Source organism: Megalops cyprinoides, chromosome 6, assembly GCF_013368585.1.
Source record: "Megalops cyprinoides isolate fMegCyp1 chromosome 6, fMegCyp1.pri, whole genome shotgun sequence".
Classification (NCBI taxonomy): Eukaryota; Metazoa; Chordata; class Actinopteri; order Elopiformes; family Megalopidae; genus Megalops; species Megalops cyprinoides.
This window is the reverse complement of record NC_050588.1, coordinates 4,856,362-4,872,602: the sequence shown is the minus strand read 5'-3', so window position 1 is coordinate 4,872,602 and position 16,241 is coordinate 4,856,362. Positions and strand designations below refer to the sequence as shown.

At 40.4% G+C, this 16,241-nt stretch overlaps 1 protein-coding gene across 1 annotated transcript; it reads left to right on the top strand.

Moving 5' to 3' along the window:
- Window positions 1-633: 633 nt before the first annotated feature.
- Window positions 634-13,019, top strand: rhebl1 (Ras homolog, mTORC1 binding like 1). The gene is made up of 8 exons (XM_036532269.1): window positions 634-1,037; window positions 1,606-1,677; window positions 2,229-2,296; window positions 6,157-6,239; window positions 6,575-6,631; window positions 6,724-6,771; window positions 9,001-9,082; window positions 11,132-13,019. The coding sequence occupies exons 1-8, from the start codon at window positions 986-988 to the stop codon at window positions 11,222-11,224; spliced, it is 555 nt and encodes a 184-aa protein (XP_036388162.1). The 5' UTR covers window positions 634-985; the 3' UTR covers window positions 11,225-13,019.
- Window positions 13,020-16,241: the final 3,222 nt, after the last annotated feature.

Sequence of the window (16,241 nt, the reverse complement as noted above, 5' to 3'; positions counted from 1 at the left end):
ATTTTGTTACATTGGTGTCACTGAATTAGGGAAAGGTGCCACTTAAGGCCAGTTGATTAAAAAAAAGTATTTGAGTGATTTCTCCTGATGACAATATCTGTAATGATGTTTGCCGTACATACATTGTTAGGCTTACTAAAACCGAGTGCAGCTACCTGTTGTAAAGCTGAGTCTTTTACTTCACAGTAAAAAACAACATGGTTGAAAGGGAATAAACCTTACATATAATAGATAAAGTACACTTACAAATATGTATAAAGATACAATAAGTCACACACTATAGATTGATTTCTGAAGTAGCCAAAGCAAGCTAGCTTTAAATTAAATATGTATATAAATCTCAGTTCCCCTTCAAGCTAGTTATGTTCTCTGCATATTTAAATTCAAACTATGACATTAAATCTGGAAATTGCAAATCTGCAAAACATTTTTGTATTTATTTTGTGATATTTTGGAGACCTGTATATTAACATGAATTGCATTAATGATCATTTCTTTCAACCTATGAAAGTCATACGGGTCAGGCCATGAAAGTAATAACTTTCGTTTTTATCGTATTCTCACACAGGATTAGGGCTTGGCCTCGTGGACGCATGCTCTCTGACGTCTGCAATTTTACGACGGTGTGCTTGCCCAGTTTCCGACAACGTGAGTCGTAAGCACTGCTGCCGTGAATAGGCTGTTTTTGTTTTGTTTCTTTAGTTGTAAAAACCAAACGTTTGTTGATTTTAAAACAATATAACGAAAGGCAAGGGGGACATCTAATACATATAGCCATTATATCTATTAATCGAATTTGCGAAAAATAGGCCATCAAGATTTTAAGTACAGCGTGAGGCCCGGCGGACAACGAGCTCGAGCGGCTTCAAAAAGTTTGTTGTTGTCACGTGACACGAGGCGAATGTGGCGATAAAAAGTTTTTTCTTTCAAAATTAAAAGCAAACTTGTTTTTGATATTTATTTAAGTATATAGCTATTTTAAACCATGCCTCAACCGAAATACAGGAAGATTGCCGTGTTGGGATACCGATCAGTAGGTGAGTGCAACATTTGTGGCTGGCTACCGCTAACTAGCTAACGTTAGCTTGCTCACCAGAATAGCTAGATCGTTAGCATGCTATTGTTATTGTTTGTATCCAGCAAACGTTAGCTTAACTTATAACTCGTTAGTTGTAGCTAGTTCTCGAAACTACGCGCACGTTGCAAGCTACGGCGTTTCTCCGTGTATTGTAATGTTCACTTTCTAGATAAACTAAATTTCAACCTGACCTACTAGGTACCTAACTTACTAGCTAACTTAGAGGAAAGTTTGCCAGTTTCTCCTTGCTATTGACAAAGACAAAGTAGCGCTTGCTAGCAAGCCAATGGCTACAAAAACAAGTTCGACCTTGTAGCTAACATGGGACAACATAGGGTCAGGCATGGCGTTTATGGTTCAAACAGTGCGGTATCATTAGCTGGTTATAAGCGACTCCATTATAAGATGTAATCGCCAAGTAAGCAGCCACACAAGTTTTTTAGTTAGCGTTATATTTCAGGGGTCAAACCGTTGTGTATGCGTGACTCACTGTAACGTTGCATTTTAATATATATTTTTTTTTACAGGCAAATCTTCTCTGACAATCCAGTTTGTGGAGGGACAGTTTGTAGATTCATATGATCCCACCATTGAAAATAGTGAGTGTCCTTATTGTTTGCAGCCTCAGTAACGTTTTGTAAATGTGTTTAACAGATGCCATCATCTAGCGTGTCCAATTTCAGATTCTACCGAGTTACAGGGTCGGATGTTTAATTGAAGCAATTCAGATTCAGAAGCGCTCTGCTTGAAATTATTATAGCAGTTTTGAGAACAAATTTTGTGAGTGAAATAGTAGATTTTCACAGTGTTTGCTAACTGCCTCCGATGCTTTGGAATTGCTTCAGATAAAGGGTCACAGATTGACAAGATAAAATGTTAAACATTTTGTTACATTGTTTAACAGTGAGTTTAGAGTTTTTCCTGCTTATCATTAGTAGTAGTCAAGTGTAAATAGTTAATAATCTTTGCAAATAGTGACTTCAGTCATAGTTTTGAGTTGTGTGTGTGTATATATATATTACACATATACATATGTGTGTTTATAATAAAAAAAAAATTAGCTTTTGTGTGTCAGTTGGGTCTGTGGGCATAATGCTAAGTCTTTCAGTGCACCCATTTGACAATGTCTCTCTGTTCTCTTTCTCACAAGCCTTCAATAAAATGGTGTCTGTGAACGGGCAGGACTTCAACCTGCAGCTGGTGGACACTGCAGGACAGGTATACAGTCGCATGTTCCATGCAGGCATAAAAATGTATCTCTGTCTGCCCATGCCTCATAGGCAGTCCCTGGCTTCATCCTCCACCTACACATGAACATTTCAGACACGCCATTGTACACTGTTCCGTTGGTTCCTGCTGTGATCCTCCAGCAGACAATAGCTTTATGAAATGCTCAATTGTGACGTTTTCGTATGCAATCAAGTTTTGTGCTCGGTGGGTCTCCTCAAACAATGGAGCAAATGGCACAGAGCCATTGTGTTCTTTCATTTACGGCATTGTACCAAATGCTTCTTTTGGTTATTTTAACAATTAATAAAAACCAAGCTTTTGTCTCATACGAAGAACTGAGTTGCCCATTAGCTAAATAGTGACTATGTGAATGTGGACACTCCCAATTCATGCAAATAGCATTATTTTTTGACAGCCATGCAAATGCATATCAGTCAGAAACGGTGATGTGGAACACAGCAGTAGGTTAAGGCTCTAGATGCCAGACACGCCTTTTCAAAAAAATACTTTCAGCTCTGTTTCTGAAATTCAGATCAAGGAAGCCACAAGATGGTGGAGAGTTTGCCCTTGCTTGAGACACCTGTTATTGTTATTATTTACCATAGAAAAAATGTGAGAGGAATTTGCGAGTGTGATACGGCTATAAACAAGGGCACATGCCTCTGTTTAGCAGACACATTTTCTGTTTTCTAGGAATGGAACAGACTGTGGTTGGAGAGCTACAGTCTGAAATGGATGTTTTTTTTGCTGGCTTGAAAGCATGATCTGACCAAGGTTAGACACTGGACGTGTAAATATCTGATCCGACCGACAAACGTGTAGCTGTCAAGCATTTCTGAGACACTGATATCAGTGGGGTGTAGCCAGTAGGAACGGGTTTAGATTATGTGCCAGAGTCACTGTGAATTAGATGTAGAATTTATGAGGAAAGAGGGAGCAGAGAGGTGCCCTTGTATGTGTAGTCCTGTGGGTTTCAGGTAGAGATGTAATGCACAGACAGATTCTGCTTCTGTGATCAAGCATTCACTGAAACCCCCTTCTAAACCCTGTTGTCAGGAAATGAGTCCTAATTTCCTGTAGGCACAATGTTAAGCAGCAGTTACGCTCAACATGAGTTGAAAATAGAATTTCCTACAGAAAAGGCAAGATAAATATGGGGTTAAGCTAAATACTGTATACATATTCTATGCATAAATGCTTCTATAAAGTGCATTATAAATATTTGGTATTGACACACACTGCAATAGAAGACACGAATCATGGTCTTCAGACCTGAGTTTATTTTAAGGGTGAGCAAGGAAGAAGTGCACTGTGGTCCATGTTCAGCCATTTTTGTGTGCCATCTACAAATGTGTCCGAATTCTGTGATTAAGTGAGGTTAGGTGGTACAAGAAGTAAACGTTTGTAAGGACTCGGATGTCAGGGCCAGTGTGATTATTTCTGTAGGTCACCCCAATAAAGGGTGTAACACTTGTATAGAAATCAAGCAGCGGTGTGGTGGTAGGGTACAGGGCTTGTTACAGAAATGTTGCTGGTTCAGTTCTCTGCTGGGGCACTGCTGTAGTACCCATGGGGAGTGTACTTAACCCAGAATTGCCTCAGTAAATACCCAGCTGTATAAATGGACAACATGAAAAACTTGTAACCTATGCAAGTTGCTCTGGCTAAGAGCGTGTGCTAAATGACAATGACAGTAAAAATGGGATATGCCCTTCCAGTCCGCAGCTTGGCAGATGGCGCACTTGCTGTCCTGTTTTACAATCATTTAAATGCAAAAATAACCAGTGGCAGGTGTGGAAGTGCCATAACTCCACGCGTGGATGCACTCGTACTCTTTGGTTTTACTTTCAGGCCCGCTTATTAGGGACTGTGTTGACATTGCACCCTGTGTTAGCATTTTATGTTTCACCCGCACGCAAACAAGGTGATAAGTGTTTAATGCCACATGTTTGTATAAGGAAGTGTATGGCCACATCTTCGCTCCAGAGGACAAAACACACCAGGCTGTGCAATCTCGTATTTTGACCAAACACGCATTTTCTTGTTGTGGTGTTTTGAAATTGCTATAGCATATAGACCAAATTAGACGTCATTTAATGATATTTTGAAAATACTGGCTTACTAATGAAAATACTGACAGTTGGCAGCCTTAGCGATACCTTTGCTAGCGTCTCCCCTGTAGGTAGCAATTAGGGAAAAAAGGCACTGGTCTTGGTGGTAGATAATACAGTAGTACAGGTTCAGGCTTGCATAATTTGGCACAGCATTCTGTCAGACATGGGAAATATTCACTGTGCTGCTTTAATAGCTAGCTGACTGGCTACTGTGTCTGTGCTGCATAGTGGTTGCTTGCTAGTTTTATGGATCGTTAAAAATTTACCCATGCAGTGTTTTTTTATTTGCATTAATGTTAGTTTCAGTAGTATGGAAAGCCCAGCAGGGAACAACTTAGACAGTGCACTCAATTTTCAAACATTAATGTAAAATTGCCTGCCTGATTGCAAAAACGGCCACGATAGCCTTCTCAATTTGTTTAAAAACACAGCAAAATTGAGGCTTATTGGTTTAAGCCTCAAAATCCATCCTGAAGTGTTCTTTGCAGTTTACATTCACTTCTGAACTGAAATCGCAAAGAGACTGACTCGACCCAGTGTTAAAACTGGTGTAGCAAATTCCAAAAAGTGTTTTTGCGTAATTCAGAATTTCTGCTGTGGTGAATTTCATTTAATAAAAAAGGCAAAAAGTGGATGCAAAGGGATGTGGTAGTTAAATGAAGTTCTGTTCGAGTCAAGTGACTGAATAATAGCTAAATAACTGAATAATTGGTAATTAATATTTACAACAAATTATATGAAAGCTAGCTCACACTATGCTGCACAATACTGTATTGTTTGCTTATAAAAATAATGTGAGAACCCTCTGTTTCTTGAGATAATTGGCAAGGTCGTAGTGTGGCCACACACTCTTCAAATCATGTTTTAATAGCCACACGATGACCGTTTCCAGTCACAGTTGGCAAAATCATGGGTCTCAGATGTTCGAGTGTCTCTGGTTAAACCAGCATACCACCCCTTACAACTTTTGTTTGAAACTGGCTTCATTGAAACATCAATGACAAAAACTGCGATGATCTTCGGCTCACCGAGATCTTACTAATTACTCTGTGGGTGTACGCTCTAATACAGAACAGCTGCTTAACATTACCTTCATTGAAGTGCTCCCAGGCTGGCACCAGTTCGTTTATTTGTATCAGACTGAGGTGGTAGCACGTATAAAACGTCATTTGCTACTGGTTTCTTACATCAGATCGGGCAGTAAATAAATTGGAGTAGCTACAGTGATCCTAGGAGTGGATGGATCGCACAAGGGAAAACACACCAGCAGAGGAGCGGGATGGAGAGTGAAGGCAGACAAAGAGACGGCACAGAGATCGGTGAAAGTGAAAGGAACACAAACACATGCGGCGGTCACGCAGAGAGGGCAGGCGGATGCAGCAGGGTGAGGGCACAGTGGCAGCCTCGGTATACCAACAGAGGGGCTCAGCTAGAGGGGACTGACTCCAGGGCCAGGGCTTGCAGGTTGACACTAAAAGCCTAACGCTTGAGTCATGCACGACCCAGCCGCAGTATTTACTAATAAATACCGAGGTACATGGTTAAAACGGGCCTGTTCTCATGGTTACAGATGGCAGGCCGCTGATAGCTGAAGCTCCGCTGCGAGCGCCTGCAGTTTGTTCAGTAGTTTGAACTTTGTCATTTGAGAAATACTGTTCTGCCATAACCGCGTCCCCTCTGACGCATGTTGTTTTTTCCCCGGTTGTACCCTGTCTGTTCCTCCTTCCTCCGCAGGACGAGTACTCCATTTTCCCTCAGTCTCACTCTATGGACATCCATGGCTACGTGCTTGTCTATTCCGTCACCTCCATGAAAAGGTCAGCTCCTTACAGCAGTATGTAGAGTACATGATCTGTGGCCTTGCTCAAGATTTTGTACGAGTGATGTTGGTACGTGAGCAATTGCCCGCATTACACATCACACAGTATAAGCTTAAGGTTACAATTTTTTCCCATTTTGAGCCCCAATTTGTATACCTCAGATAGTAGCCTCAGGGCTAGGTATGAAAATGTATGAATTTGTGTGCTGGTATATGTGGACATACTCATGTGTATATATGTGTAGATATTATTTATTTGTTGCGTATACTATATATAAATACACAAGAACAAAAAAGTCATGTATGCATGTCTCTCTCACTTCCTTTCTACAGTTTTGAAGTGGTTCAGGTCCTTCATGATAAGCTGCTGGACATGGTTGGGAAAATTCAGTGAGTTTCGCAAGCTGGAGCTGGGAATGGATTTAAAAGCAGTAAATGCAGTGGTTCACTTAAAAGCTATTAATGAGCTCTTGTTTCTCTAGGGTGCCAACTGTTCTTGTTGGGAACAAAAAAGATCTTCACATGGAAAGGTGAGTGACAGTTGGATAGAAGAGAATTGCATTGATATTAACACAATGTGCACGAGTGAGGTGGGTAGGCAGCTCAAAAACAGTTGAGGGATATCTTGGAGAGTATGTTTGTATTCTTTTTGTATTCTTTTGTGCACTTGTATGTTGGCCCCTTTTGACAAACATACACATTTTTTTGATATATTTGCTTTTAGCCCAGGGCCTGGTGGATGGTTCTATTTGCTGGTTTCAGCAAAGTGTTTGCAAAGTTGCTAACATCCAAAATGTTCCACTTCATCTCAAATCATTTATGCATTGTCTCTGGTTCCACAAATTGGATGAAACCAGTGTCATTACAGAACAAGAAAAAAAACTTTCAGTTGCTTTCAGTTTCAGTCTCAATAGAAGCACTTTATCAGTTGGCCTCGCTGAGGGGGAACAGTGCAGCATCTTCTATAGCACGGCTGTTAAACTTCACTTCTGCAGGGTTTCATTCCAGCCCTGGCTGTGTTGAAATTTTACCCCATTTTTTGGTCAGAATGTTTGAACCCAGTTTATTTGGAAACAATATATAGGTACTTGACAATAAGTACATTATAGATAAAAAAAAAACACTGGCTTTCAACATCTACAATAGCTAAATGAAACTGAAACAAATAAAACAAATAACCCAAGTAACCTGCAGCGAATCTTTGAATCAACGTTCAGAATGAAGTCAGATAGGACAGCTGATAGAGAAGAATGCGCTACAGATAGGGCTGGGCTGTGAGGGGAGCTGTCCAGACTTTATTCACTTATGGCGAGCGGTAAGCTCCAGCAGGAAAGCTTGCAAACTGCTTTTCATTGCTGTGTTGCTGTATTTATGTAAAATCCAAACAGGGCCAGTACCCTTACCTGAAAGAATGGGCCTTTTTCCCTTTTAGAGCAATGTCAATGCCTAGTGTGACATGTTCTCTTCAGCTGCATCAGCATTTATGAGTTTAATACTGGTTTTACACAATTTCCCCAAATAATGAAATGTGAACCCTGCAACGTGTTCAACTGGATATACCAAGGCTACCAACATAGCATGTCAAATAAAAGTCAAGCTGGTCTTCAGCTAGCTGAATAAAGTATTAATATCTATGTAAAGGGTATATCAATTAGACCAATTAAATCTGGGGACATGGTTTACATATTTGTGATTCTTCTTAAATTGGGTCTGACACTATTGCTTTAACGTCCTTGTCAGTATAAACAGTTTCGCTCTGTTGCACTTGATGGTTATGTTGGCCCTTAAGAGCAGTTGGTATTATGTATTTCTTGTGACAAACCCAGTGAATTAGTCTAGAAATTTTTGGAAGGTAAACAATCTGAAGATATGCTTCTTTGCACAATGCTTGAGGTGGAAGTGTTGCACAAATGTTCAATGAAAAGCTCCCAACTGAAAAGCAAGGGCTGGACCAGGTTGTGATCATCATAGTCACAATATGCAAATGCCTAAAGTGAGAGCAAGCCTACGGTAGACGGCTGAGAATCTCCCTTTAATGAAAGGTTACAGTGTCATCACGCTCCAGTGACATACCTCATTTCTGGCCTATGGTGTTGGATGTGTCAGGTCACAAAAAGTACACCAGCTGGTCTCACTGTATGGAACACCAAATCCCTTCTGTACTTTTGGGCGTGTTAGTCAACTCCCAGAGGATCGAAATAAGTTTTATTCTGACAAAGAAGGAGATCCGATGTTCGTAGTGGAACACGGGAAGGTTTATTTGCACAGCCAGCCATGGGAACATCAGCATGGAGCAGACGTTCGACAAGTATAGGATTTGGTTCTTTTTTATACAGTTACAGTAGGTACATTTACATATGAGTTACAATGACCAAAGGGGGTGCTGTGTTTGATTGGTTTTGTGGACTTGTGCATTGCTAAACAGCTCCCTCTCTAATTGGGTCTCTCCTGAACCCCGTTACCGAATTGGCTCCGTAGGGTTCAAACTTTGGAAGTGAGGTCTATATAAGGTCATGGGGAACCCTGTGTTCCGCAGACTGTTATTGTCAAGAGGTGCCTTTTGACTCTGGTCAGATGTAGCAGCATCGCTTTGTATTGTAATACACATCGCTTGTCTCCGGCGTTTGTATTCTAATACACATCGCTTGTCTCCGGATCAAAATGCCGTTCCACAGAACTGTCTCCTAACAGGTGGAATTCCCCTTTATCTGTGAGTAGTGCCGCTACTGCCTGATATATTGAGTTTCTCATTTCCTCAGGGTGATCAAGCCAGAAGAGGGGAAAAAACTGGCTGACTCCTGGGGGGCCGCGTTCATGGAGTCCTCTGCCAAGGAGAACCAGGTAACCGGGTGCCTCTCTGAGCTGGCTCACAGCAAAATGGGACTCTCACACCCACATGTCCTCTTGACAGATGCAACCTTTGCTCTACCAAGACAGTGCAGTCACTATAATGTCTCTGGAGCTCAAAAATGCAGAAAATAAAACACAGAAAATGATATCTTCATAAACTGTCCATACCAGACAATTCCTGACCTCCTTATTTCCAGAGCAATGGCAAAAAGGCAGAGGTTTTTTCTGCTATTTAGTCAGCTTTTCAAAAGTAGTACTTAGGTTTATAATTTTGTTCTTCAGACTGTATAATTGTCTCATTTCACTCATGGGTGACATCACTCATTTTTAGGCTGCTTAGGTTTGTTTTTACTTCCTGCTGTTTAGACCGTTCAGATTGCAGTGCGCGCAGTGCATCTCGCATGACAGTTTACACTTTCACAGGGCAGTATCACAGTTTATCCAGATCCATTTGCAGTTTCAGGATTGTGTTCAGGATTACTTTTTCAGGCTTCAGCGCTCTTCACCTTTAGACAAAAGTTTAAATTGTGAAAGTGTTTTAAACATGCAGTTTTGTTCTGCTTCATGTCAGCAGGCACATGTAGAAGAGGGGGTGGCAGAGACTTGAATCCCTGGCTTTTGGTCCTGAAGAAAAAGTGTCTTTTCCAGATGGACCATTGCTAAGACATGCCACTTTTTAAAGTTGAGCCCCTGCCCCCCCACAAAGTCTGCTAACAGCTGTAGGCCGAACACAAAACTATCCAAATGTCTAAATTATACTAAAGAAAATACTTAAGTTAGCTAGCTGGCTAATGACGGCAACTTCGTGAGCTATGGGAGATTAGATAAATGTTAGCAAGTTTGATGGGTGACTAGCTACTACTTACATCCCGTTTCGGTAACGTTCGTTAACGCTATCAATGAGAAACCCAATATAGACTGAATAGTTATGCTATCCATTTGCAAATAGATATTCTAGCTAACATTTACTGTAAGCCAGCTTTAACTCATCTTTCGTAAGATTGCGATCCTAATGTCTTCATCAGCCTACCCCCACAAATGTTATATATTCTTAATGTTCTTATTAGGGGACAAGTGTTTGTATTGCTATATTCACTTCATCACTTCTCGTTTGATTTCACACCACGTCTGTGAATTTACTTCACAGGAGTAGCTAGGAAATAGACGTGCAGCAGCCCCAACAGTTCTGGCAGCTGCTGAAATATTTTTAGCTATGCTGTTCAAGAAACATATCATTGCAGATTATGATATTATATACCTTAAAAAATGTCCTTAAAGATGCATGTCTTGCACACATACACATATTGTACACACATGTGTCAAAACAATTCCATCTGGAAAGGGTTATACTGTTATGGTCTTGCCATTTATATTTTACACCAGATACCTGATTGGTTTTTACCTTTCAGTCACACAAGCCTCTGAGCAAGGGTGGGGAAAGTCGGTAGAGGGTGAAATATAGCCATTGTGATTGGATTGTGGCTCAAACCCCTGAGGCTGAACCACAGAGCAATAGGCCAAACTTTAATAGGGCAGCACCTGCCAGACAAAAGTAAGTATCCTACAGTATCATTACTTAGGGTGAATGTTCTGTGTGATGTCTTGGCATTTGTCTTACTCAGTCTTGAAAATTTTGCTATTTTGCTAATGTCACCTAGTTAAACATTTTTTTTAACCTTGCTGTGAAATCACTAGAATTATGCATTTGATCTCACTGTTGATGGGGTTAATAATTTGATGGGATTTGATGAGATTACTCTGAGAAACTAAAACTGTCCAAATGTTAGTGTTGAAATGACATTGTCTGACCTGATTTCCACCCGCAGAGTGTAGAGAATTTCGGTAAAAAGTACCGATATCCCTACTGTAATTGATTTGGTCCATAAAAGCCAATGGAAAAGAACATAGGCAGCAGGACACGCTGGGCCGGGCTGAAGTCCATCTGACTTCAGGTTATTAATCCAGAGAGGAGGTTAACTTGTCCTTCTTTTCAAAGTCTTGGTAAATCATTTTCATTTTACTTTGTGGTCTGTGTTGTAGACAGCGGTAGAGGTATTCAAGAGGATTATTTTGGAGATGGAGAAGGCAGACGGAAATGCACCTTCAGATGACAAGAAGTGTTCAGTGATGTAGAGACTCCATTGGAACAGCAGTTGGCCCCATGGCAGAAGCCAGGAGACACCACCACCCCCACCCCTGTTCATCACCAGCCAACCAATCATGACCTACAATACCATAGAACTACCACCAGCCCCAAACTGCTGCTGTCAAGAGCCAGCCAATCACTGTGAACGCTGTACAAGAGCTAACCAATCCTGACACTTGGCTCTTTTTCTGGTAGCCTTTTACCAGACTGGAAAACCCCAACAGCCATCTAAACAGTGTTCACTCACCATCAGATATGCCTCTCTGGTCTGCTAAAATGAATGTTGTTAAGCAAACCTGATAATAACCTTGATAGCAGTAGTCAAGCCCAGATTAAACCTCAGGAACTGAGAGCCAATACCATTTACATTTTACTTTGTTGAACCAATTAACCTTGGTCTGCCTACTGTTCGCTCAAGTTCACCTTAAAGCATACCACATGGAATTCACCTACTCCAAATGAACGTACCTAGCCATGTGTGGAGAGTTGTAATTCTATATTAATGAATAAAAATAGCTGACATATTAGTTCAGTTAACCAAGTCTGCCTTAAGACACAGGCTGAGCCAACAAGTCCTGGACACGGCATCCACATGGGTGCATACACTCTTGAGGTCTTCAGGTGATGCAGCCAGTCCTGTTTTGCTGGTGCAGTGGAGAACCACAGTTCAGATTACCTTTACCGTTTCCACAGAATAACGAACACCTGGTTAATTGTTTTACATGAACCTGTACACTCTTAGCAGGTTAAAATACAGTCTAAATGAAATAAATTTACGGAGTCATTTCCACAGCGTACTTGCAGGCAGAAAATTAAAACATGTCCTGGAATATGCCTGACAGAAGCTTTGGTGCAGCATCTGCCTTTGGAATGTGACAGTATTTCATACAGCAGTTCCCTTACTGTAGAACATACCGGTTGTATAAGCAAGCAAAGTATTTCCGGTTTAATCTTGTCTTTTTAAATTACCAAATATTTTTTCCTTTACATTTTGATGTTCTTTATTTTTCTGGTTGGTAGATGGCTCCTTATTCTGATTAATACTATTATGCTGTAATTAAATTGCCATTTTAATAAAAAATGTAGTTTTCTGTGAAATCACCCAATTTAAAATTAAGGAGATATTTTTATTTCTGTAGCAACATTAGGAAGTCCCCCCCCAAAGTAGGACACAAGGCAGGGGCTTAATGGAATTGTCATTGTTGGTTCTTTAGAAACCAACATTTGTATATTAAATTATGTACATAATTACACTGCTGATAGAATAATTATCTAGTTTTGGTTTACAGTTTCAGGTAAGCTGTAATGTATGTATATTATTAAAGGAAATATACTTCACATCTTCCACTCCCCTCACAACTTGACCCCTCTGCCTCCTCATACATGAATAGACACAAATGAAATGGAAAAGACCGAATCCTTATTTTTCTTTTCGCTTGAAACTGTCTGCCTATTTCCTGTATTTATTATTTTTCTGTGGTTTTAATCAAGCACAGCTCTTGAATAATGGAAAGGTGATTGATGGTGGTGAAGGGCAGTGTTTGCACTGGTGATGCGGTGTTCTGTGCCTTACCCCCATATACCCCCCCCCACTCCCCTCCCCCTTTCCATGACTGAAGGTGCTTTCTTGGGTTTTCCTCTCTGGTGACTTGAACCTGGGAACTGCTGGTGTTGTGCACCTCAACACTGACTTCCCCCTTTCCCCACTTTCATGGTTGCAGTCAACACAAATCTTGCTGTAAACAGTTTTGTATATATAAATAAATTCTTTACTCCTTTGAAAGCCTGTCAGCAGCTTGTGTGTGTGCGTCTTTTTGGGTGTTTTGTGCAGTGCCCATCCTGGTGTGGTGAGGGGTAAATCAGACACTTCATTCAGGCATTCTGAGACATCTTGAGTGTTTTAATGAAAAGATGCTCCAGCGTGATGGTGCTGGCCAGCGCAACACACACTGGACAACCAGGGACCAAGTGGTAACTCAAGGATATTGCATTAATTTTATGACAATATCATTTACATTACATTTACATTTATTCATGTAGCAGACGCTGTTATCCAAAGCGACATACAAAAGTGCATATAGTGGGCAGCAGACACAAGGGAAAGATGTGTACAATATCAGCACAAAAAGCAAATTACAACTGACAGCACATTAACACCTAGTGTTGGGACTTCTAAAGCCTTTGGTGCTTTAGAATTGCCATCTCTACCTGAAATCAGAGCCAGTTTCAGCATTCCTGCCACCTGAGGTGGCACCTTTCTAGCTTTCTGTAGCTGGCTTTGACACCACCTCTGAAGCGGTGTTACGATTTTTAGTGTGAATAGAGCTGGTAAATGACCAGTGCTTCAATGTCTTGCTCATAAAGTGACACTTAAATGACTGCCCTCAAAGGATTGCCATGCTTTCTGTTTTTTTGTTTGTTTTGTTTTGGTTGAACACAACTGCTCTCACCTTCTTGTAGCTTCAAACACACTCTTATGCAATGAGGGATGTCTGTTTCCTGCACTCTATATAAAACTGCATCAGTACAGAGGAAGGGTGTGTAGCCATCAAAACTCATCGCGTATATTTTCCCATCCAGATCAAAGGTAGTTTTGTTAGTATGGTATGAACTTTACAGTAGCAATGTGCTGATGCTTTGGCAGAGTCTAACACTTGCTGTGAAAGATGACCAGGGTATAAAGCTATTTTTTTTTCTCAGTTTTGGCTAATCGCAACTTTGAAGAGAATAGAGTCAGAGTGATGAACTTCCCATGTGTCACACTTGTGCCTGAAAGTCTGAATTGGGTTATCTACCCTTGCCCTGAAGTGCAAATGCAGAAAAAAAATGTTGCTGCAGCAAAAGTGAGGGTGCAAGTGAAGGCTTCTTACCCCCTCCTTTCCTCAAAAACCAACATTTTGCTTGATGCAAAGTTATTTTGTTACTTTCTTTTCATTTTTTCTTTGCTGCAACAGTTTAAGGTCCATAGTAGCTGTAGTCTTGCATATCACATTAAATTATTTAATCAATTAAACACTCTGTGAAGTTAAAAGCCAAAGCAATCTTGAAACTGCTTTAGGCAACAGCTTGAAAGTATATTTAACTTTTTAAGCCTCGTGCTCAAATCATTAATTTGTAAAATCTTTTTGTAAAAATTGTAAAAAAAAAAAAAAAAAAAATGAAGACACACTTAAAGGTATAAAATCAATTTACTCGTTTTGTGGGCCCGTGTGTTGTACAATATTATGCAATTTGCGGATGCTAGAAAAGGGTTTTCCTTTACAGAAAGAGAAGTACTAAAAGAGCAGTAGGTAATACCCTATTTCTTTATGCGGTGGTGAATGGTCATATTGCAAGTCCGACATGGCACCACGTGCTTACCAGTCGGGTGTACAAGTACAGCATACTTTTTCCACATAAATGTTTCAAAACGCAATCCAGTAGTAACTATATGTTCATCAAAAAAAAAATGGTGCCCAAAAATTCTGTTTCTCCAGCAGGCATTTTCAAGGCTTCCTTGTTATCAATTATGCGCCGTTCCGACCCCCACTGTTAGTTAATGGCAAATTGAAACGGTATGTAAACATACAAGCATCTACCAAATAAAATGGTGGTTAGCGTTATATCGACTGACAAATCACAGCATTGAGCGAGCGACAGAAGATATTCAACCGGCTTACTTACCAGGTTTTACCTGTGAGGGTTGGACAACTTACTGTGGTTATTATTGTTCGTCAGAAAGTGTGAGATAAAATAAGCATTTATTTCATTTCAGTGATGTCTCAATTTTATTTCACTTATGATTGTATTTTAATGGCAATTCCAAGACATTGAAGGTACAGCTACAACCGACGCCTTTTAATCTGAATTTAAAATGTACCTATCTGTACGTGCCTTTTTCTTTTGGCCAGAATTCATTTTAATTTTGCTTTAAATGACCAGGGGATTTCAGCATTAAGACATTTATATAAAACCATTTTATTCACTAGCGTTACTTGTACATCTCTTCTTTGTTTTGCGAATAATGTTGGGGATGTTGTGATTACATTAGCTACTGTGATTAAAAGATGTCCTCCTACCCAATCTCCTGCCAACGACATCTGATTACAACAATGCATCGGTAGTTTATAGTTTATCTTTTTTTGGTTTGGTAAACGTACATCAAGAATTATAAATAACCGTTTGACCGTCCATTTATACGACGTTCATCCCTGTGTATAATTTAAGACCGTTTTACAAAGCGATGCAACTCACTTGCTTACGAAGAACGTCTTTTTCGGTCAAGCGCAAAAACACAGTCGGTCACACTGGTCACCAGATGGGGATCATAGATGAGTGTCTTCCGTAAATGACAACTAGAGCAAATAAAGTTAGACATAAGCTGGCTAGTAAGGAATCAAACCGGCTGACATAAATGCGCTTTCGTGAGCTGGGGTCAACTTTCCTGCACAGCACTTACCTGTGGAATGAAATGCGGAGACAATGCAGATAGCTACCTATTTTGTTTAGCTAACTAGCTATTACAACCTAGACACCCCCATTGCATGGATGGTATTTTGGGGCACCAGAGATTGCGCTTTCCAGTTCGCGTAGATCGTCGTGTCATGAATGAATAAATGCCAATAGCTAGCGACGCCTTGAAAATAAGCTTGCTATCGATACCCATCGAGCGCTTCCCCGTGTCGCTCACAGTACTTCACAAATGAAAGTCATAAACGATTTATTTCTGCAGGATTGCTCTGATGTAGCTAGCCAGCAAGCTAGCTACGAAGACGTTAGGATCGCATTCTAGCAAAAGGTGAGTTAAAGCTATCCTGCGGTGAACGTTGTTTAGCTAGATTGTCAATTTTTTGCGTAACTGGTATAGCTAGTTAGTCTACATCGTGTTTCTCGTTAACAGTGTTAATGGCAGTTCCCGAAACGGGACGCAAATGGTAGCTTGCTAACATTTAGCCAATTCGCCGTAGCTACGCAAGTTATTATCGTTAGCCAGCGAGCTAAGTAAGTTATTTTCTTTAGTTTAAT